Here is a 23843-nt window from a genome sequence, read left to right as displayed (position 1 = left end):
ACCATCTGTAATGGGGTCTGGTGCCCTCTTCTGGCCTGCAGACATACAGACAGAATATTGTATACATAATAAATAAATGGATATTTTTTTTAAAAAAGAAGAGGGCAGCAATAATAAATAAATAAATCTTAAAAAAAAAAAAAAGAAGAGGGCAGTATGTACTCCAGGTACTGTTCACCCCCGGGCAGTGAACAGTGGGAGAGAGCACAGGCTTTGCAGCTCATCAGCCCTGGGTTTGCATGCTATTCCACTCCTTGTTTAGGACCCCAGTCCGACTGGGCTGGCCTGGGGAGAACGGAGGGAGAGTGAGAAGTGAGAGATCTAGGGGAATTCAGAAACAGAGCAACACTTGTGACATGCCTTCTCTCCTTAATTTGTGAAGAGTTTTAGAGTTTTGGTCAGAAAGCCGCCTGCCATTGGACTCAATTGAGAAGGTAAGACCTTGATTAAATCTATAGGGGCAGGTAGGCAGATGTAGATTACTACCTATTGACCAAAATAAAAGCCAACATCTGTGTAATGGAAACATTAGGAACTGACCATTAGTAATTTGTCTTTTACAGAGATTGTCTCATTTAGTAATCCCATTAGCTGATGCAGTATGGTTGTGTGAGAGCTGAAGGCAATGGAACCTTCTAAAGCTTAGGTGACTAATGTTCTTCACCGAGCAAAGGTACTGAGGCAGGGTTTAAACTTGGGTCCAAGAAGCTAAGGCTGAGCTCTAGTGCCAAATCTAGATTTTTTTTTTTTTTTTTTTTTTTTCCGAGACAGGGCTTCTCTGTAGCTTTGGGGCCTGTCCTGGACCTAACACTTGTAGATCAGGCTGGTCTCGAACTCAGAGAGATCCGCCTGCCTCTGCCTCCCAAGTGCTGGAATTAGAGGTGTGCACCATGACCGCCCAGCCCAAATCTAGAAATTCTATGGCAAATAATGTATTTAAGGTAAAAATGGCCTTTGCTCCACCAATGCAGGAGGAGATTTTAGTTACATGACACGGGGAAGCCACAGCAAACATGCTTTACCCCGTCATAGTTCATTGCTTAAGGTAGTATCGTTTTCTTGCCTGTGATCAATGAATGAGATTTTGTAAGTGAAATTACTTACAGTTAGGTCTTAATTTATGCCACCACATCTTCCAGAATCTTGTATTTGACAGTAATGCAGATAATTAAGTAGTTAATGAAACCACAAAATAAAGTGTCTGGTGAAAGCCCGTTGGACCAGAATCAATGTGAAACTGATGATTAGGTAATGACAATACATAATTGTATAATAATAGAAGGGAGGTTTTGGTATGTTTTAAACACTGCGGTTCCAAATACTTCATTAATGGAACTACACAAAACCCATGTGCTTTGTAAGCTTGCCAGAGAAGGTAGAATTGTAAAGAGAATCGTCAAGTTCCTTCCCAGGTAGGCGAAAAAAACTGTAGGTTTGGTTTGGGAATCACATAGACTAGCCCTCAAAAGGGAGAATGGCCTTGATGTCTGGAAGGAAAGCCAGGGATTCCTGCTGGGGATTTGGCTGAGTGTGTAGCTAGCTAGTGGACCCCCAGAGGAGATGGTAGCTTGTTCTGTTAACTGTTCAAAAGAGCATCCTACTAGAGAGCAGGACCCCTGAGGGTCTGTGGCCGGTGCTGGTGTTTCTTTTTCTCTCTCTTTTTTTTTTAATTATTTATTATGTATACAATACTCTGTCTGAGTGTATGCCTGCGGGCCAGAAGAGGGTACCAGACCCCATTACAGATGGTTGTGAGCCACCATGTGGTTGCTGGGAATTGAACTCAGGACCTTTGGAAGAACAGGCAATGCTCTTAACCTCTGAGCCATCTCTCCAGCACCGGTGCTGGTGTTTCTTACTGGTAGAGGGGGAGTCAGCCTGGTCTTAGGTAGGATCCCTGCTCTGTCTGACATAAGTCTGTGACCTCTACCAACTAACAGAGTTATTTCTGCCTCCATCTTTCCTAATCTTGCTTACTTGGTCTCTGAAGTTTGGTTGCCGCCTGCTGTCTTACTGGGACCCTTCCTATTCCTTAAGGGGGAAACCCCAAGGATTGTATCATAAGTCCTATGTGCACTTCTCTCTTTATTCAGGCTACCGCCACCCACTTCTGTAAGTTAACCCTCGTGCCTATCATACCCTAACTTGCATTATCAGCAGACCCAGCGTCTGCTGGGCAGTAGGGCCATGGTTGGTCAATTCTACTGTATATTTTCCCATCACATGCACACGTGTGTGTATGCTGATTAGATCTTCCTGTTCCTTCACTGGCCACCATCAAAGTACTTTGATAACCCTGTCAGTTCCAGACGACCCCGAGTCCACACTGATCTCACCAGCCCTAGTGACACTGCCGGATTAATGTGGCTTGCTCGTGGCCCAGCTGGATAACCTTGATCTCTGGGGAGTGTTAGAGTAAAGATTTATAGAGTGGATTTAGATGGGGAGCAACAAGAGATGAAAAAAACTTGTACGGGGGAGTTTTCCGAAGAAAGTTGAGTGGAAAATGGTGCCATAGGCTCAGTTCAGGGGAGATCAAACTCCATGATATCCCAAAGAAAGGGTAGCTTTCCTGAACTTGGCAGAGGTAGTGACCTTTTCCTTCCAGGAACATTTGCCCTCCTACCCAGAGCCCTGGCCTCCTACCACATTTCCAGCCTTTCAACAACTTCATTTTATAACTGGAATAAGTTTTCATATAAAAATTTAGAGAATAATAACCTACAATTCCACTACTTAAATGAAATTATTTTACATTTTGTTGTCTTAGTGTATTTGTATACATATGCATTTTAAACAACTGTGGGGTCAAACATATTGTACATTAGTTATACTTTTATAATCTTTTATTTAGCAGCATATTGTAATTTGTTTATTGTTCTTTCTGAATAGAAGGATAATAATCTGCTTCAGGGAGCTGTGAAAATAAGAGAGCTACCAGGAACCACCCTGCCTGAAGCCAGTCCCTGCTGGCTCTATGCTGACAGTCTGCTCCTTCCATGCTCTGATGTGTTATAAGCACACTCTGCCAAGCTGCTGTTGGTAGTTGGATCTTTAGATTGTCCTGAAAAGGGTTTTCACTACTGAAAATAACATTTTACTAGATGACTTTGTATAAAAGTTATAATGTAGCCAGGCGGTGGTGGTGCGTGCCTTTAATCCCAGCAGAGGCAGATGAATCTTAGCGAGTTCAAGGCCAACCTGGTCTACAAAGTGAGTTCCAGGACAGGCAGGACTGTTACACAGAGAAATCCTGTCTCAAAAAGACAAACCAAAAAAAAAAAGTTTTAATGTAGTTTTCTTTTTGAAGGATAAATGTGCTAAGGCAGAGAATATGCCTCTTCAGTTTGCTCAAAAAGTGTACATTTCCATGAATAAGTGTCTTTTTTTTCACCATACTTTTGATAGTTCTAGAGGGCTATTTGTTTTTCTTTCTTCCTTTTTTTCTTTTTCTTTTCTTTTTTTTTTTTTAAGATTCATTCTATTTTTAGTTGGGTCTGTCTGTCTGTCTGAGTCTGTACATGTTAAGTACTGGTGCCCTAGGAGGCCAGAGGTGGAGTGAGCTGCTGGACACACATGCTAAGAACTAAACACAACCCTCTGCGAGAGCAGTTTATGCTCAGCCTTTGAGCTATCTCTCCAGCCGCAGAGGGCTATTTTTAAAAAATTCTTTATCAATTGAGATATGGAACTGACAAGATCTCTTCAGCTGTATATGTGTTATTATTTCATGCATGTTTTGCTTTAAAATTTTAAATTTGTATCTTAACTATTGAAAATTCCTGTTCTATTTTTGTCAATTCCTCCCTCCCTTTAACAATCATTTTATTTTACAGTTAGGAATTTCTAGAGATAATCAAATCCATCACACTGTGCCTTTGTATTTGTTTTATTTGCTTTTGTGAGTAGAAAACTCCTTTGCTCTGGAGTCGAAAATGTTCGCCTATTTTTCATAAATTCTTTTTTATTTTCATTTTTCATATAGCACTTAGCAATTTATAGGTATCCATTTTACAGCTCTGCTTAACAATGGTGCAGCTATTACAGATTGACTTCAGAATTGGCCAATAAAGCCCCAATCTAAGATCACCAATGGAGACGGGGCAGGGCAGACTAGGGGATAGAGATTGATACTACATTCTCTGACCCTAGCCCACCCCTAGCCTGGAAGAAGAAACTCAAGATAGCTGTGGCCATAAGCTCTGAAGAGTGGAGACTGGATCCAACAGCAGCCTGTTGGGTAGCAGCTGGACGGTAGACCTTTCCCAGGCACTGACTGCGTTCCAGCTCTGATCTCCCAGCACATCTCTACCCCACGGGATCCGGCTGGCTCTTGACTCACATTGCACAACTCCGCCCCTCTTCACTCATAACTCTGCCCCGGCCCACTCCCTTGACCTGAATTAATTGACTCCTAGGAAGTCACAGCCTTTTTCCTTCAAAGAAAAGTCTGAAGTCCTCATGCTTCTATGCCTTTCCAGTGGACCAGCTTCTTCAGTACTGTGTTCACAGCCAGGGTGGGTGCCTGGATAAAAGGCTGCCCTTTTTCCGTCACCTTCCCAGTCCTGGTTAGAGGTTCCCCCAAGGCATTCTCACCCATGGACTAAACCTGTGTTTGGAGCAGCACTAAGCAGAGTTAATGATTATCTGTTTTTAACAATAGTGTGTGCGCACACATGTGCTTTCTTCCCGTGTTCACTTCCGGGAGACTTGGAGGGACTCTGGACTCCATATAGATTTGATTGGCACAGAGAAGAAGATCAGGCCACCTCTCCACTTGACAGCTTGGTGACCTTTGCTGACACCTTTTCTTGGTATTTTAGACCCTGTAATCACAACTCATCAGCTGTGACATCCAGTGAGAGGAAGTACAGGCAGAAGGGAGAACTCAGTTGTACCTGTTTAGTTGGTGCTGGAGAAGTGGGGAGAAGTACTGATTCTGGGGAACCCACTTCATTGATGACTGGTCAGATGGTCTTGTAGAGTATATCTGTTACAGTAATTTGGAATTATCTTAATGGCTTTGTTAAGACTTGAGTTCAAGAGACAGACAGACCCTGAACTTGAGGCCAGCCTGGTCTAGCGTGAGTTCTAGGACTACACAGAGAAAGTCTGTCTTGAAAAACCAAAAACTTGGGTTCAGTGTAGCCCACCCCTAAATGCCCTTGATTTTTTTGATGTTGCTTTGATTTGTTTTGGGGAGAGAGTCATTCTACAGTTCCAGTGGGCTTTGAAATTGGGAATCCATTCTTCTGTTTGAGCCCAAGCATTGAGGTCGTGTGAGCCACCATGCCTGAGTGCTTTTTTTGTTTTGTTTTGAGACAGGGTTTCTCTGAGTATCTCTGGCTGTCCTGGGATTCCCTTTGTAGACCAGGCTGGCCTCAAACTCACAGAGATCTGCCTGCCTCTGCCTCCTAAGTGCTGGATTAAAAGAGTGTGCCACCACTACCACCTGGCAACTGGTTTCTTTTTATGTTTTGGAGCAATTAAGATTTGGGAGCCTAACTTAATATTTCATAGTCATTAGGTGTCTGGTGTAGCTGTGTTATTTCATGCTGTATCCAGTATGGAAGAGAGAAAAATGAACTTTGGCTGGTATAAATGTAGTAGTCAGTGCCACCTTCTCACTACGTTCTCCATTTTGCTTACCAAAGACTGCCAGGCCTTACCTATAAAGATACTTAGCCAGTTGTCTGGCACATGCTTGTTAAATGCTTGTCTGATGTCTATCTTATGTATAACTGTTTCTCTCTGGTCTTGTTTTAATTATGGCTGTTGAAGTTACCTAAAATCGTTAGTAAAAGACGCCAGGTCAAGGTTGGGGTATCTCCTAGATCCAGTGTGAATGAATAGCTGTGTATTCACCTCCATACCTCTTTTTTCTCACATCGCATTGTGGGGTCAGGGAAGTGATTTCACGTAGCACTTGGAGTTGGAAATGTATGACTGTCGGGCTCAATGGTGAGAGGATAGGAAGTCAGCCAGTATACACGGGGAAGGAGGGTCCACTATGGGGTGTGAGATATTGAGGTGCACAAGACAAGGAAGAAGTTGGAATCTTCATGAGAAAGTGCACACTGGTGGAAGATCCTGTTGCCCTCCTGACCCAGACAGCTCAGCACCTAGAAGCCATAACAGGACTTGAATATTCATTAGGAGATGGCTGGCTCTGGCATCACTCTCCAAACCTGCTAAGCTTTTGCTGAAACATCAAAAAGACTTCTTCCCTTGGTGAATGTGCTTGCCAACTTATACCCTGCCTCCACCCATTGGAACAGGAAACTGAAACTTGTTAAAACAGCGCTCCCATTCGTTTCTGTCTACTCTGCCTCCTTATAGGTGTCCCCACTTTCACTGTCCACTCCTGTACTTCCAGAAACATTAGTTGATGAGAAATTCTGTTGGGTCATCTTTACGCTCTTAAAAGCAATAAGCCCAGCAGAAGGCTTTCTAAAACCTTGCTTTTGCCCAACATCTCTTGGCTGCTGTCCCCATGTGACCCAAATAAACATGAACATGTGAAGCCTATAAGGCTGTTTGTTTTAAATAGCAAGCATCTCCACTAAGCTCTGGAGCAGATGGGCTCTTCGGGCAGGGAAAAGGCCAGCTATCAAGTCTGCATTCACCTCACTTTTGCTTCCTCTCCCCAGAGGAGAGGTGCCTTCAAAATACTGGTCAGAAAAGTGATTTCTTTTTGTCACAGAACTGGTCCCTTAGCACTGGGCTTTGACCTGTAGACTCCATGGTTGTGTAAGTGCATGGGCCACTTTAGGATGACAGGCCAAGCAGCAGTCTGAGTGAAGGCTCTGGTGCTGACTGCAAAAATGGTAGTTACCATCTTAGGTCTTCCACGTCCTGCATCTGTATCATCTGCTGTATTATGTATAGGTCCAGCCCGGCCACGCCCAAAAGCAGGTAGCTGACACGGGAAGGAATTGGGTTAAAGCTAGCACCACTCTTAGGAAAAGGCTACTTTGCCTAGGACTGGGCTGTCATGGTTTACTCCAGCTTCATAAAGTCAGTGACAACAGACATTTTGTGTAAGGGCGATTTCGTTCTCAGCTACACATCCTACAATTCAAATATCAACATCAAAGCTCCGTTCAACTGTGCAGGGATAATACCTGAATGGGAAGAAAGAGAAGCTTCACTTATTCTGTGCCCCTGACAACTTATTGCAGACCTTGAAGTAGGTACATACAATTGAGGGCGCGGTGTGGATGGGTTGGATTGTCCCGGTGGCCTGACTCTAAGGTCTCAAAGGTTTGCTTTCTGGTGTTGTGCAATGGATCCCAGAGATCTCAAGAAGGACTGCTATGTCTCCACTCTGCCTGCACTGGTTCACCAAAGAATTTGAGATATTAGCAGGTAACGGTCTATGCCTAGCACTGGGACAACAAAATAGGATCTGCTCCATGGTGCCCCTAATCATCCGGCGCTTTTCAATATTAATGGAGCTTGGCTTCCACCAAAGAAGCCAAACACTATAGAACATTTCTGTGCTCCTAATCAATAATATGTAATCGCTCATACCCCTCTCTGCACTTTTTTTTTTATAGTCCTTCACTTTTTGAGGTGCGTGGGGTACAGGACGAGATGGTGGTAAGAGAAGTCTGACCTAAGACCTGACTTCGAAGAGTTTGTTGCTCATGGCACAAGGAGCAGTTGGGATCGCCCCTTTTCTTGGGCCTCAGTTTCCTTATCTGTAAAGTGCAAGGATTTGGGCAAGCTGACGTCAAAGATATTTCTGATTGTACCCAAGAACAGTCCTAAGACTTGGAGCCAGGATAAGAGCTGGCTGGCGAGCCTTGAAGAGAGCGAAATTCCAACCCAAGGCAGCGACCCCGCCCCGCGCCCAGCGGGCAGCCCGGGTAGCGCACAGCTTCCGCCCTCCACGTTGTTGTTCCTGGTTTAGGCTACGCCTCCTTGGCCTGTGCTGTGGACGCTTCGCCTTTGACCACTGCTGTCCTGGCATCACAACGAAGGGTGATTTGGAATCGCACATTTTCTGTCTCCGCCCATATCAGACAAGAGTGGACAAAGAATTTAGGGAAAGGGAAGGAATAGTTGATTTTGAATTGGAGAATGATGTAAAAAGAAGGGGATGGGCCTGAGCAGGACTGCGGAATTCCCCTTTAGGTGTCTCACCCTACGTTCACCCGGTGGCCTTATCCGCACCCGCTGAAACGACCCTGCAGACACTGGCCCTTTAAACAGAAGGCTGGCGGCGCGGGGTGTCCATGTGGAGCTGCTCCATGCCGTGTTGTCCTGCCCGCCCATTGGCGGGCGGCCTGGTGATGTAGCCTAATAGGATGCGAACGCACTGCGGGGGGAGGAACAGAGACAAAATCCGGAACGGGATCAGCTCTCCGGTCCCTCTGTCAGTACTCTAGCTGCTGGCTCCTGCCAGCTCCGCCCAGGGGCGGATCCCGGGGGAATTGCGACAGACCGGACGGCGGCGGGATTTAGGTCGTGTCTACGTGGGCCGTAGAGACCTAAGGGTCAGATCGTAGGTTTCCCTGACTTGTACTCCAGCTGTCTCAGATAGCCAAAGCCTTGGGTTTTCCATTCTTTCTCTCAGCAAGACAGATCTCGCCGTGAATGCCCCGAGCACGCAACCCCCGTTTAACTTGTGGCTGGCCGCGGAACAGGGAGGGGCAAGGCGGGAAAGCGGAAACAGCGCGGAAGCCTGGTTCCACCTTCTCACCCCCTCCCAAGCCACGTGTGCGCGCGCGGTGGGCGGGGCTATCCCTGGCGCGACCCCGCCCTCAGTGAGACGCCGCGGCCTTACGGGCGGGGGCTCCGGTCCGGGCTTTGGCTGCGGCCCCGGTGTAGTAGCGGGGGCGGCGGCCGGGGGCAGCGCGGCTCCTTCCCTTGTTGTGTGTGTCGGTGCCTCCTCGCCATCTTGTTGCAAAGCCCTTTCTTGTCGGCGGGACTCCGGGGGCTGTGGGGCGGGAGGCATCGGAAAGGAGGAAGAGGAAGAAGGAAGGAAGAAGGCAGTAACGCCTTTTTTATTTTTTTGCATCAAAATTGTTTTAATTTGCAAATTCTTATTTTGCAAATATTTTGGGAGACATTGATTTTCCTCCCCGTGCTCCCCCGTTCTTTCCTGAGGAGTGCGCTGCGCCGCCCAGCCCTGTCGCCCCCCGGAGGTGATCCCTCCCTTCTGCCGGCCCGCCAGCCTGACCTGTGCTTGGCTCGCGGGCCGCAGCCTCGGCCCCGGCGCGCCCCCGGCTGCTCTCGGCGCGATGAGCATAGAGACGCTACTGGAGGCGGCCCGCTTCCTGGAATGGCAAGCGCAGCAACAACAGAGAGCACGTGGTGAGCGGCCCGGCTGGGCCCCTGGGGCACTGGGCAAAAGGGGAGGCCAGTGACCCCGATCCCCAAACCCACTAGAAATAGCAGGCAGGCCCCTCTCCGGCGCGACCTAAAAAGCCGGGCAGAGCACGGGCTCCCCACAAGAGCTGCTGTCCTGGAGGAGTGATGTGAGCAGTGAAAATAATTAATGAATTCATTAACATGCAAAGAGGGACCCAGCTTCTGCGGGTGCCACTCTAGCTGCCTGGCACCCCCCGATACACCTTCAGTGGGGGGCTCCTTAGGTGTGGGCGGGCGGCGCCCTAGGTACCATTGAGGATGTGTGAACCGGGGGATGGGGAGAGGGATGTTGATGTGTGGGGGTGGCAGACCCGCGTGTGCGTGCGTGTGTGCACCAAGATATGTGATGGGAGCCGAGGGAGAGCGGATGAACGGACGTGTACACGGGTGTTTGTACAGCACACGAGGGGGCGTGTGCGCAACTGGGTGGGGGTGGGGAATACTCTACGCGGAGCAGCTCTCTGGATTCCCTGGCCCCGGCAGGAAGGTGCGGGGAGCGCTCCCGGCAGATCTACGCGCTGCTTCGGGCGGAGGCGGCCTTTGCAGAATGAAATGACATCGCGTGTCTTATGATCTTGGCCAGCCCCGCCTGACCCCGCCTCCCAGAGCTGGGCTGGGTCGTTCGTCTAGGTTTGGCCGAAAGCTGCGCTGATTGGGTGCATGTGAGTGTCCCGCGGGTCGCTGGGGGCAGTCCCCAGGCCCCCCTGCCTTGCCCTGCTTTAGCCGGTGTGGAATGTGGCGTGTCTGCGCGTTTCAAACCCGCTCTTGGCTGGAATGTTGCGTGTGCCTGCGTCCCAAGCCCGTTGGTTACACGAAGTGGTGACGTAGGCAGGCCCCGCCCACGACCACGTGCACGGGGGACACTCCCGCTGGGGACTGTGCTGCCGGGCCCCTCCTCGCTGCCTTGCGCTTGCCCGGGGGCGGGGCCTGGGCGGGGTTGGCGAGGCCCCGTGAGTCGGGTTGGGTTCGGGCTCCGGTTTCTGGCCACCTCCCAGGGAGAGCCTTTGCCCTGGGTAGGAGGAGCTACGTTCACCTTGGCTCTGGCCGGATCCTCCTGTTTTTGATCCTGTAGTGAGGGAAACCCTCAGAATCTCAGGGTGACATCTACAACTAACATCTCCTTGCTGACCCACTAATGATGTCCCTAGGCCCTTCTTCTGGCAACATCCTGGCCACACTGGAATAAGTCAGCGTGAGAAGGGCAAACTTTGCGTGCCCTCAGAGAGGATAGAGGAGGGTTTATGATCCCCACCCCTTTTAGCGGTGGTCCCTAGCTTTCGAGTGCTGCTGAAATAGAGGCTGAACGGAAAAGACGTTAGCTTTCTAGATGCTTGCGAGGGCCTCAGTCCTGAAATGATAGGTGTGCAGTTCCCAGGGATTCCTGGTACCCCCCACCCCCAGAACCCTTCAGTCGACAGTGTTGTGAAGAGAGTTTTTCGCCCTCCTTTCCTTTCTTCCTATTGTTGCTTCAGTGATGAGTCATGCAGGAGGTAGTAGTGTGTGTGTTGTGTGCTCGCGCGCAAAGGCGCGCGCACGCCTGCAGCTTGTTCCGCGCGGTAGGGCGGGAGGACTGGTAGCCGGCAAGGGGTGGAGGAGCTGCAGGTCTGTGGGCCTAGTCAGACCGACCAGCCTCTCAAGGTCAGGAGTCGCTGGAGACGTGCAAGACCCCAGTGCTTAGATTTTTGCAGAACGGATGGTCTGGGGTATACACCCTCGTGCTCCTCCCTCTTGTGTTTTGGGCCCAGAGCAGGGTCAAGCAATGGACAGTGCTGGTGGTTAACCAGAATGACAAGTGTGTGGTTTCAGCGGCGGATGTGGGGAGGGGGAGAACGAGTCACCCGCTGCGACCATCAACACAATGCAGTTCAGGAGCACCAATTATATCCCCACTGTGTACCAGGCAGTCTGCTAGAGGTGAACAGGATTGACCCTACTGTTGCCTCTAGGGAACTCTTATTCCACATCCGACTTCCTAGGCGTATAGAAGAAGGGAGCAGACCTCTACTGCTATGCGTTCACACCTGCTCAGTCAAGTCCAGAGCCGACCAGAAGATGAAGGGGGCTGGTGGATACAGCTCTGTCCAGGAACCTAGGAAAGGCCCCTTTCCCTCCAAGTATGCTCTGGGGAGAAACCGAGTTTAGCTCTCAGGCCCCAGCTGCTTGGTGTTGGATCACAGAGTCTTAGATGATGGGTTGGTGCTGGGAAACCCAATCTGCCCCAAGAACTCAAGTACGAAGGCCAGATTTGGCTTCCACAGGTTGAGACCACCCCCACAGTTGACACCAACCTGCTGACCAGAACAGCACACACTCTGAGGGATTCACTTCAGATAACCAACTCTGTGCACAGGGATGCTCTATCCTTTCCCTCGACAAGGTCAAGCCTGGCCTAGACCAGTTTGCTCGCGTGACAAAACTGAGGCTGTGCTGCGCACGTGAGAGAGAAGAGGAAGGGCAAGGCTGCTCTCTGCCAGCCCTGAGGAGGGAGCTGGCTGGTGTCTGGGTGGAAGCTGGAGAAGGTGTGAGAGAGAGAGAGAGAGAGAACACCTGTGGGACAGAACATTCTTTAAAACGTCCTAAACACAGATAGTCCGTACAGGGGACCCCAGGACCACTAGTGTACTCTGCCCTCCGGTGCACTGGGGAGGGACCCTGTGGGTAGGAAATGAGGCAGAGCTAGGAGCGGGAAGCTCTGGACTGGTGCGGCTGGTCATGGCAGCCTCTGCTGTCTAGTTAGGTCTGACAGTACTGGGTGTGGTAGAGCCTAATTCAGTGAGTCCTTCCTGTATCTGGGAAGCATGTCTTCATGGTGGCAGAAAGGGAGGGGAGCTTTAAAATTCGGGCTCAGCTTCTAGTCCAGTACCTGGCCTTGGGCTCCTCGCCTATGGTGATTTAAAATACTTGTCCCCAGGCCAGTGAGACAACTCTGCCTGGAACTCATGGTGGGTGAAGAGAAACGACCCGAGAATGTGTGTACCCTCGCTAACACAAAATAGAGATTCAGAGGAGCCGTATTAGGCACTGAGTTGGAAGTGTGTGGACAGAGATGTTCTGAACCCAGCTGGAGAATGGCTCTGAAGTTGGAACTCCACAGACTTCTTTGCCACTGTGGTTTGTGGGAAGCTGCAGTAACCTAAGTCATTGCTGACAGAGAGATGCCTGGGTGAGCTAGGCCACTTTGGAGCAAGCCTGCCCTTCCCTTCCTGAAGGGCAGGAGGGATGGGAAGAGGCCAACCCATGGCAGCCCTAGACTCTGGCTGCTGGGAAACAGTTTATGATTCCTTCCTAACACTTCCTCCCTACTTCCTCCTCAGCTCCTTCCTTGCCTTGTGGGGCTGAGGTGGGCCTGCTCCTCTCACTGTTCCATGGGGTCTTTGAGCTGTGAAGACCTGAGGGGGGACTATGCCCCTCCTAACCCCAGCCCCACATTCCGTGATCCTGTTTGGGGGTGTGTCTGTCCTCTGTTGTCAACAAGAACACCACAAGCAGAAGGGCCTGGGCTCCTTCCTTTACTTGGAAGATGCTAGGGAACCTGATGGTGGGGTCTGAGAAAAGGCCAGTTCATGGATAAGGGCCCAATCCCGTCTTTGATTAGCTCTGAGTAGGTCTCACCTTTCTGCTGGGCTTTTAGTAGAGATGCTGAAGGACATGATTGTATTTAAAGGTTTCCTGAGTGCGGGGGCCCTGCTCTGCCTCTGTGCCTTTACTTCTGCCTGCCTCCGCCCTTCCTAAGCTCTGCTGTTCCTACTGTAACTGGTGTTGTACAAGCGACACAGCCAGAACTGAGAGAAATGGGTCCTTACCTGTTGGAAGAAGGGACAGCTGTGTTCGTTGCTCTCTGAGGAAAAGTTGGGGCCTTGGACTTTGCCTGGAGTAAGAAGTTCCAGCCCATTTTCTCATGAAGTAAATGTGATATATATTTGCCCTGTGACCTAGGGCTCTTGGGAGGAGGCTGGGGTGTGGATGTCAGAGGACACCTCGTAAGCTCCCAGTGACAATCCCAGGTGTCAGGCTTGCGATGTAACCCAGCAAATCATTGTCTCTGCTCACTGTTTATGAAACTGCCCGCTAACAGGTGCCTGGTAGATTCTGTGGCAGGTCTCCCCCTTCTGTGGTGGTCTGGCCTATTGGCAGCTCAGACCTCATGGATCCCTGTGCACACCTGTCTAGTTCCTGCAGCTCCAGGTTGCTGGGCCTGCAACATCCCACCCCTCACTGCGCTTGCTCACCTTTTCATGAGCCCCTGACTTCCCCTAACCCAGCCTGGTGCCCCTATTCCTTTTTTTGCCCCACTCCCTGCCCCAGAATGTGAAGTTCCCAGTGGCAGGGGCCAGGCTTGTGCTTTGTCTGTTCAGTGATGCCTTGGGTGGACATGCTTGGTTGGCTGTGTCTGGTGTCTCAGGCAGGGCAGGATGTCACTGAACCCTGACTGGAACAAAGTTAGGGGTGGATGGCAGGTTAAATAGGGGCCCAGCGTACTGGGTTGTGCTAAGGCCCTGTGTGTTCTCTCTGCATAGAGGAGCAGGAGCGCCTTCGCCTGGAGCGGGAAAGGGAGAGAGAACAGGAGCAGAAAAGGGCAAGTACCTTGGCCAGGTTGGCCCATGCCCTGCCTGTGGAGGAACCCCGCGTCGAGGCTCCACCGCTACCCTTGTCGCCACCGGCACCACCACCCGCACCACCACCACCTCTTGCCACCCCAACTCCACTGACTGTCATTCCTATTCCTGTAGTGACCAACTCCCCACAGTCTCTGCCCCCACCTCCACCTCTGCCCCCAGCAGCCCAGCCTCTACCCCTGGCTCCTCGACAGCCAGCCCTGGTCAGCACCCCTGGACTCAGCATTAAGGAGCCAATCCCCCTGCCCACCAGACCACAGGTGCCCACCCCTGCTCCCCTACTGCCTGATGCGAAGACCACAGTTGCCCCCACTGGCAGCCCCAAGCCTTTGCAGCCCCTCCCTACGCCCATCCTGACCATTGCACCACACCCTGGAGTCCAGCCTCAGCTGGCTCCCCAGCAACCACCCCCACCCACGCTTGGGACCCTGAAATTGGCACCAGCTGAAGAAGCCAAATCCAGTGAACAAAAGAAGAGGCCTGGGGGGTGAGTGGGGCACGGCAGAGGGGCAGGGAGGATGGAGACTGGGAGTGCAAGAGAAGGTGCCTTGGCCAGCTAGCTCTTCTAGGAATGCCCTGTGCCACTTAGGAATACCTCTCCTAATAAAACACTACCGTGCTGATTGTGGGTCTTAGCTTTCTGTTGTCAGACCCACAGCAACACTGGAGATTACAACAGGCATTTCCAAGCCTTTGCAGAAAGTAGATTCTATAACCCTCCAGGATCCCTTTTTAAGTTGGACCAGTGGGATGGAAAGTTCAGGGGTCATGGGTTATGCGCATAGAGGTGCCCTCCAATGGGTGGATGGGCCCAACGCTTCCAATTTATAATGTTGGGGGACAAAAAAAAAAAAAAAAGCCTACGACACCTGGTCATTGGTGGTATGGGTGGCGTGGGTCCGGAAAGCCGGACCTGAGCCTCCTGTCTGTCTGGGTTTCAGGATCGGAACCAGAGAAGTCCACAACAAATTGGAGAAAAACAGGTGTGTGTGCACACTTGGGAGTGTGACTCTGGGCCCGCCCCTCCTGGACTCATCCACCCTTGGTCCCTCCAGAGCTTCTGTTGTGTTTGTCCCTGCCTCCTGCTGCTGTGCCCCCTGGCACAGGCTGACTAGTGTTCACCCCCTTTCCCCAGGAGGGCCCATCTGAAGGAATGTTTTGAGACCCTGAAGCGCAACATCCCCAATGTGGATGACAAGAAGACTTCGAATCTGAGCGTGCTGCGGACGGCGCTGCGGTACATCCAGGTATGTGGGAGGGAGGCAGGGATGGGCAACGCCGTGACGGCCACAGCGCCAGTTTCCTCCTGCTGCCGGCAGCTCCCCCGCCCGCCTCCACGCGGGCGCTAAGCACATGGCCTGGCTGACGTCAGCGGGGCTCCCAGCCCGGGAGGGGGCGGGCAGGAGAGCGCCTGCGCAAGAGGGCGGCGGCGGCACTGCACTTTTCGGCCTTCCCCTCCCCCACGTCCGCGCCCGTTCTGCCCGCGGGTAACAAGGGCACGAAGCGGGCCCAGCACCTCCCTACCTGCAAGACCCGGACTCGGGCCAAGGGCAGTCACTAGTGGGGGAAATGAATCGGGAGGGACGTGGTGTCTGCGTTCACCTGGCAGCGCACAGGGTTACGGTCGGGGTGGGGCACTGAGGCAGCTGGGGTGACGGAGCGGGGCCACTGAGCCTTAACTATTTCCTGCCCGCGAGTGCGGGGAAGGGGTCCCTCCTGGTGTTGTCTCCTCACTGGCGGTCCTCTGCAGCAATGCGGGGTTGCTGTCGCCCTGGAAACCGCGCAGGGCTCCGCGTGCCCGGGAGGCAGTGAGGGGGATGGGCGCGACCAGGCTGGGCGGCGCGGGAGACCAAACCGTTGGGGAATGGGAGGGACCTAGCGCTCCCGGCGGCGCGCGCGCGCGGGGGCAGGGCGAGCATCGGGGTTTCCGTCCACCCACTCAGGATGCTCGCGGGAGCGAGGCTGCATCACAGCTTCCGTGGGAGGGGTGCCCGTACCCCAGCAGGGCTTTGGTAGCTCGGTCACAAGCCGGAGGTAACCGGACCTGGTGTTTGAGGCCCCGGCAGCTCCTCCGAGGCGCGCGCCTCTCCGCCCGCCTCCCGGAGCTTCCCGGCAGCTGGGGGCGGGGCCGGCCGCCCGCGGTGACGCAGCGGACAGGTCCGCGTGGGTGCGCGCGTGCCCCGAAGGGGCGGGGCCTCGCTTGCGGGCCAAGGGGCCCAGCGGAGACTGCAATGTCCTGTGGCTAATTTCCGTGATAATTTTACTGACTTAAGGCTTGGGTGTAATTCACTTGCCTTTACCAAAGCAGTCCCTTAGCACATCTCTGCCTGCCGTTATGCCGTGACATTTTCTTTGAGTTTCAGTTTCCTCATTTGTTGATGCTAAGTAGAAAAAAAAAATAGACCATAGAGATGGTAGAAGAATTGAAATTTATGCAAAAATTTTGCGGTCTCTAGACATTAATAGGAATTGTGACTGCGAAGTAGGAGCAAGGCAAGTACCTTTTTATAGATGTGTGCTTGGGAAAGGGAGCTTTGCATAATGTGTGGATTTGAAAATAGCTGCAGTAGAAGCAACCGAAGGAAGCTCCCTAGGGTCAGGTCTAAACTGACAAGGAAGTGGGCGGGGCCCCAGGCTGGTCCTGAGAATGCTTGCTTGATGCTGGTCACAGAAGCAGAAACAGAAGTCACAAGATTCTGGAAACCCAGCTGGGTGGTGGTTGGCGGGTAGCATAGGCCTTTAATCCCCGCACTTGAGAGGCAGAGGCAGGTGAATGTCTGTGAGTTTGGCACCAGCCTGGTCTGCAAAGTGAATCCCAGGTCAGCTAGAGCTGTTACAGAGAGATCCTGTCTCGAAGAGTTAAAAAAACAAAACGAAACAAAACAAAAACAAAAGCCCCCAAACCAAAAAGATTCTGGAAACCCTGTGTGGCACCCGTTCATTTATTTGAATGGTTTTGGTTGTGCCCTGGGTTTGCTTCTGAGAACCAGAGACCAAAGAAAGGGTGAATTTTAGCCTGTCATATTCACCCTTACAGTGAGCAGATCCAGAACGTGCACATGCCAGGGACTGTGCCTTGACAGGTGGTGGATCAGTTCTGAGGCATTAGGAAAGTGTTGGGAAAGGACATTGGCAGAGGCCTGCGTCATCCTGGGTGAACAAGGCAAAGTGGAGGATAGGGTGGTTGTTTCTTCAGCAGGAGCGAGGGAGAGACGTCCTTGGACTTGTCTTGCGGAGAGGCAACAGTGACTGGTGCGAGCTGAAAGTCGGTCCGGGAAGAGCAGTGGCAGGGGCCTTGAGGACCTGCGACGTCAGTAGTGTGTCCAGAAGAGAAAGGCCGTAGGAAGGGCTGTCCTGATGCCACTAGCCCTTAATCTCAACACTCTGGAGCAAGATGCAGGTGGATCTGAGTTCCAGATCAGCGAGGCTTGCATAGTAAAACGCTGTGTAAGGGCAAGGGGTATTAAAAAGGGGTGTGGAGGTCCCAGGTGGTCTCTAAAGTTGCCTGGACGTAGTGAAGGATTTGGAGAAAGAGCGCTAGCTGAGAAGAGGACTTGCCTAGCATCTCTGTGGCCGTGGACTTAATTGCTAGCACCGCAAAGCAAAAGTGAAGCAGCAGTGTGGCCTAACCTTTGACCCTTGGGAAGCTCTGCAGGGGTCTCCAGGCCTGTGGGCTTAACTGTGAAAAGGAGGGTGTTTGGCCCCTGATGCTTTATCTTCCTGAACCACAATAGAGCCTTTCTGCAAGCAGTGGATAGAGTTGGGGATGGCACTTCCAGCCAGCAGTCTCAGGGTTCAAGCGAGGACTGAGTCACCAAGGGCCTATGGTTGATGTGACCTCCTCTGATGGCATGTACAGCCCTCAGTGACAGAGCCAGGTGAGAGGACACATAGGTGTCACGTGCACTTGCGTGTTAGGGTAAACACAAGGTCTTTACTACTATTTCTAGCAGAAATATGAGGAGAAGCAGGTTAAATTGAAGTCGGGTGGTAGAGGGAACACTGGGGTGTGGAACTAATGACAGGCGTGTTAAGGCCAGCATGGCATGATCATTTGAAACATTTGCTTACGGTGTCAGAAATGTCCAGAGATTGGGGCCACTGGAGGGGAAGTGGGGTCTAGTGGTAAGGGGGCTGGATGCGTTGCTGTACCCGGTCAGGAGAAGCTGCTGAGGTGCTGCTAGATCATGGAAATGGGAGACTGAGTCTGCTGAGTTCCCTTTGACGCAGGAAAGGTCGGGTAGAGGCTGACATCCTGAAAGGAGGGTGGCAGGCACACAGACCCTTGGGACATCCTCGTCGGCCTGAGCGAGCACACTACTGGCCGCTGATAGGGTCGAGGATGGAAACGGACTGTAGAACAGCCCTGCAATCTCTCACTGACGGGACAGGAGCCATGTGTGGACTGCTGAGCCAGGGCTAATAAAGGCCCATCAGACAGACTCCTATCCAGTGCTCAAAACACAGTAGGGACATTGGGACAGGCTGCGGTAGAAGGGGATGCTGACGAGGCCCTGGCCTGGGGAAGGCTAGTGGAAGAGCTTGGGCTCAGGTGGGACCTAGGAGAAGGACCCGGTGTCGTCTGGTGAAGGAGCCAAGCAGGTCAGCTGGGGTCTACACTGTAGAAGCTGAGAAAAACCCTTATCAGCTCTCTCACTCGCGTGTTCACTGTAACAGTGTGTCCCCTTCCCCTGCAGGCGTCAACAAGAGACAGACTGGACTCCCCCTCCACTCACACATGGGGGGGCAGGAAATGTAGGCGGGGGATCCACATCAGCACAGACAGGGCTCAGAGACAAGCTCATGTGTGGAGTGCTCCTGATCTCTGCACTTGAGGTGATCCTGTGCTCTGGAAGTTAGATGTTCACGAGCAGGTTGAGAAGTGGACTCTGGAGTCAGCAAGGAGTATCTTGTCTGCCTTGCCTGATGAACACCTCAGGGTTGACAAACCTAGGCTGGGAGACAGAAGAAGTGGGCTAAGTGTTGGGGTCTGGAGGTCACAGAGGCACTGGGATGTGAGCTGGCCTTTTGGAGCGGTTTCTAAGCCTGTGCAACGCGGTGAGGCTTCAGATGGGGCAGGGCCCAGTATAGAGGGGGCACTGTGGGTAGACTCCTGTGTTCTGAGGGAGGCAGAAATAGTCTGTGATGTGAAAGTCCCTAGGGGTATACAATCAGACTTGGGGTGCTATGGAGCTCCCCAAGATCCTTTGTTGTTGGCAGGTGGGGCACACCACAGGTGTATCAGGTTCAGTATCCTGTGGGCGCTGGAGGGTTGTGGGCAGGATCCTGCGTGGGGAGCAGTGCGAAGTACAGGCTGGAGAAAGCATAGTTAGTTAAGGTGCGGCTGACTTCAGGGGGAGGAACGGCGCCAGCGTTGTTGCCAAGCAGATAGAATAGCCTGGGGTGGAGACCTTGCTGTCGTAGTCTAGCAGATAACCCTCCCGGGACGCGTGAGTGGTAGAAAGGAGTGCAGGTTCTTTGGGGGACAGTGGCTTCAGGGAGTGAGGCGTAAGATGAGTGGTGGGAGAGGCCGGGAGGGAGTGAGGGGGTTGAAAGACTATGAAGCTGTCCCTGGGGACCCAGTCAGGGTGGTGTGGAGAAGTGTCCCAGACTTGGATCATTGCTAGCTTTCGGTGGTGCCTGCTTAGGCACCCACAGTGACTCAGATGCTGGTTTGGGCAGAGTGATGGGAAAGGAGGCAGCGTGGCCTCTCAGCTGCTTTGGTCACTGCAGATTGTGCAGTGGTTCTCAACCTGCGGGTCATGACCCCTTTGGGGAGGAGTCATATATATCAGCTACTTACATTAATCCATAACAGTAACAAAATTACAATTGTGAAGTAATAAAATAATTTTATGGCTGGGGGTCACCACAACATGAGGAACTGTATTAAAGGGTAAAACCCTTGGAAGGTTGAGAACCACTGGTTCAGAGGTTTTGAAACCTGTGGAGCCTGTGGCTGCTGCTAAGGGCACCTGCTGTCCCTTGCCCTGTCCCCAGTCCCTGAAGAGAAAGGAGAAAGAGTATGAGCATGAGATGGAGCGGCTGGCACGGGAGAAGATTGCCACGCAGCAGCGCCTGGCAGAGCTCAAGCACGAGCTGAGCCAGTGGATGGACGTCCTGGAGATTGACCGTGTGCTCCGGCAGACAGGCCAGCCTGAGGATGACCAGGCCTCCACCTCCACAGCCTCAGGTGAGCCTTGGCCCCTGTGCTGGTCCTCCCACCCTCAAATGTTGTCCTTAGCTCCCCTGAGGGTCTTTCCTGCTAGAAAAGAGGCCATCTGTCCCAGCTCCATCATACTGCCCTCCAAGGACTCCTATGCCTCCAGCCGCTTGTTCCCCAAGCTCTTCTGACCTGCTCCCTGCCCTGTGTTCCCTGACAGAGGGCGAGGACAACATAGACGAGGAGATGGAGGAAGACCGGGCAGGCCTGGGCCCACCTAAGCTGAACCATCGTCCCCAGCCGGAGCTGCTGAAATCCGCCCTGCCAGCCCCCGGCACCACCTCTGCGCCTCTGCCCACCCACCCGCATCCTCATCCTCACCCTCACCCAGTGGCCCTGTCTCCTGCCCACCTCCCTGTGCAGCAGCAACCACCACAGCAAAAAACCACCTTGCCAGCCCCTCCTCCCACACCAGCTACCCCGACCCAGACCCTAGTACCAGCTCCAGCACATCTTGTGGCCACTGCAGGGGGAGGCTCCACAGTTATCGCCCATACAGCCACCACCCACGCCTCAGTCATCCAGACTGTGAACCACGTTCTGCAGGGGCCGGGGGGCAAGCACATCGCCCACATTGCCCCCTCTACCCCCAGCCCTGCTGTGCAGCTGGCACCTGCCACACCTCCCATTGGCCACATTACGGTGCACCCTGCCACCCTCAACCATGTGGCCCACCTCGGCTCCCAGCTGCCCTTGTACCCACAGCCTGTAGCGGTGAGCCAACCTGTGGCAGTGAGCCACATTGCCCATACCCTTTCGCACCAGCAAGTGAATGGCACAGCCGGGCTGGGGCCCCCAGCTACTGTCATGGCAAAGCCAGCTGTGGGGGCCCAGGTGGTACACCACCCCCAGCTGGTGGGCCAAACAGTGCTCAACCCTGTGACTATGGTCACTATGCCCTCCTTTCCTGTCAGCACACTCAAGCTGGCTTGAGGATGAGGCCACTTTGGCCCCCAGTGGGGGCAGGGAAGGGGGACCTGACTGTCCCTCTCCCACCCACCAGCTCCACACATTCCAGCCAGGCCCGCCCCACCCACACCACCCCCAGGCCTCCTAGGGGAAGGGGGTGCAGAGACTCTGAGCCAGGGGAGGGGCCCTCCAGGGAGTTGGGTGCAGGCAGAGCTGTCCTGCTGCACTAGGACTCGGTAGACGTGAGGACGCTTTGGTGGACATACTTGCCTGCCCAGCCTGGTGCCACTCCTGCCTCCCTACCTTGTCCACCCCGAAGTCTGCGCTGTGGTTATGTTCTCTGGCTTCTTCCCTGGCCTGCCTTCCTGTGCTGTTGCTGCTATTCCTCTGTCGGGTGAGGTGGTCGAGCTTCCTGGCCTCACCTCCCCTCCCCAGCCTCAGAGTCCTCTGGGATTTCTGTGTGGAAACAGAGCCCCAGAAAAAATGAGGACTGGGTGGTGAGGGGCCCAGCTCTGAATACAGGTGACAGATCCTAAGATCTGGAGTGAGGACAGGTGAATGCCTGGGCCTGGGGCTAATCCACCTGTAGTCACTGTGATTGGTTACAGTAGAAACTGTTTAAAATGAGCATCAACCAACAATAAACAAAATGCAGGCTGGTGCCAAGTTTTCCACACCTGCCCCTAGGCTTTGACCTCTAAAGAGCAGGCTGAGCTTAGGGCTGGGGAGGTGGTGCTGGCAATTCTGCCTCCCACCCACTAGGCCTGAGAGGAACTCCATCCTTGGGCTTGTCACTCACTGGCCTAGTTCCTTGCTCTGTCCAGTGCTTCCCCAGGCCTCTGGTTTAGGTACTGCCTTCAGCTTAGGAAACATGGACCAGCAAGGCTCCAGGAGCTAAGCCACTGCTGAGGTATCCGTGAGCTGAAATCCTGGGGCTTTTCCAATCTCCTTTCAGTGGCAATTGTGAGGCCCCTTCCTGGTGGGTGATGCACTCCACTGTGGGAAGGGCCTTTGCTGGGCTAAGACAAGGCTCATCCGGACTGAGAAGAGCGAGCGTCCTGTGCTTAGGGATGCTGTCTCCTGCCTCTGCTTTTGCGGACTGCTTGCTTGGCTTCCCTTTTTAAGTGGGTATTTATTATAAGTGGCCTTGTGTCAGACACTCAGTTACATGTGTGCACATTCAGCTCCCCACTGGACACTCACCAATGGCCTTTCAGTGTGGGACAGGAAGCAAGTGTCCCCAGGTGTGAAGTTTGCACTGGGGCAAGTCAAGGGGCCAGGAGGGCTCAGGGTCCTTCAGATGACATTGTGAGCAAGGCACTGGGGCCAGTGGAGGTCTTGAATACCTTCTCCCTTGAAATAATGACTCCTTAGACGCTTCAAACCCACAGGTCCTTCTGGCCCTGGAAACCTCCCAGGGCACTTTATTATGTCGCCGGGTGTGGGGGACAGTGGCTAAGACCAGGTCACTACCCTAGTGCAGAAATCCCCACCCACAAGCTGGCTGCCTTCCTGCAGCCGCAGCCACCTCTGCCTACACCCTGACTCTGGGGGCCACCTCCGCTCTGCTCTGTGGTGACAAAGCAGTCTGGTGCTGGCATAGTCAGGCCACTTGATGAGCTCGCTCCCACCCTTTTCCCCTTTGTGTCTTTTTTTTTTTTTTTTTTTTTTTTTTTTTTTTTGGTTTTTTCGAGACAGGGTTTCCCTGTAGTTTCTAGAGCCTGTCCTGGAACTAGCTCTTGTAGACCAGGCTGGCCTCGAACTCAGAGATTCGCCTGCCTCTGCCTCCCGAGTGCTGGGATTAAAGGCTTGCGCCACCACCGCCCAGCTCCCCTTTGTGTCTTGAGGCCAGTTCCAGAGTTCCCACCATCGTGTTGGCCTGTGGGCCTGCACAGATACCTCATCGCCCCTCCCCCCGCCAGGGGTTCCTGCAGATATAGTGCCGAATGACCATGTCCAGATTGGTGATGATGGGTGTTGTTGCTGTTTTTGTTGTTTGTGACTGCTGTGTGCCCTAGTGGGCAGCCACCTCCCAGCCCTTTCGTGGGCATCTTCCCTTTGAGAGCTGTTAGGACCACATCTGTCCTCACCCTGTGGGACCGCCTGGCCCTTCCCTCCCTATCCCTTCTAGCCTGGGACACATACACACACACCTTACCTCTCATGCGTGTTTTACCTGTGCTGTTTGGAGTGGCTCACTGCCTGGGATCTTTACCTCGGGGAGGAAGGGGGGGTGGGAAGAGTGGTTCCCTGGGGGCCAAAGAAGGGCAGAGAATGCCTGGAGGGTAGTTGGGTCACCATAGTCTCTCTAGGAACAGCTGATCCTCCCCCTAATCCCAGGGTCCCACTCCCAGTCCCCAAAGAGGTGGCCCTTGTTTACAGTGAGGACTCAGTCACTGTGTCTCTGTTTCCTGAAATATGAATTGTAGCGACCCCAGACTGTAGAGATTTTTATGTGTTTGGGTACATCTGCTGTGTGGGAAAAAAAACTACAAAACCCTAATTTTGTACATATTGTATTTTTACTATTGAACTGTATTCTAGTGGCTGTTCATGCTCCGAGACTTTAGGTATTGAGACATGAATACTATCCATGTAATAAGCACTTGCCTGGAATAAAATATAAACTGAAATAAATCTGCACTGAAACCTGAGACGGAGCTGCTAGCCTGCAGCATCTGGGTTATTTCATTCTGAGAGGCAGAGGCCTACAGGAA

The 23843-nt window shown here is 52.6% G+C and overlaps 1 protein-coding gene across 2 annotated transcripts; it reads left to right on the top strand.

Annotated features, from left to right (window-relative positions):
- Positions 1-8471: 8471 nt before the first annotated feature.
- Mnt (MAX network transcriptional repressor) lies at positions 8472-22765 on the top strand. Of its 2 annotated transcripts, XM_038327922.1 has the most exons (7): positions 8472-8509; positions 9115-9321; positions 13896-14481; positions 14936-14977; positions 15130-15241; positions 19995-20187; positions 20378-22765. In XM_038327922.1, exons 2-7 carry the CDS (start codon positions 9249-9251, stop codon positions 21148-21150), a joined length of 1779 nt encoding a protein of 592 aa, XP_038183850.1. In that variant the 5' UTR covers positions 8472-8509; positions 9115-9248; the 3' UTR covers positions 21151-22765. The 2 variants fall into 2 exon arrangements, with proteins under 2 accessions (XP_038183850.1, XP_038183849.1); XM_038327921.1 differs by lacking the exon at positions 8472-8509 and having other exon boundaries at positions 8708-9321.
- The last annotated feature ends 1078 nt before the right edge of the window (positions 22766-23843 follow it).

The sequence above is a fragment of the Arvicola amphibius genome, chromosome 4 (assembly GCF_903992535.2).
Source record: "Arvicola amphibius chromosome 4, mArvAmp1.2, whole genome shotgun sequence".
Classification (NCBI taxonomy): Eukaryota; Metazoa; Chordata; class Mammalia; order Rodentia; family Cricetidae; genus Arvicola; species Arvicola amphibius.
This window is presented reverse-complemented; position numbering and strand designations above follow the sequence as displayed.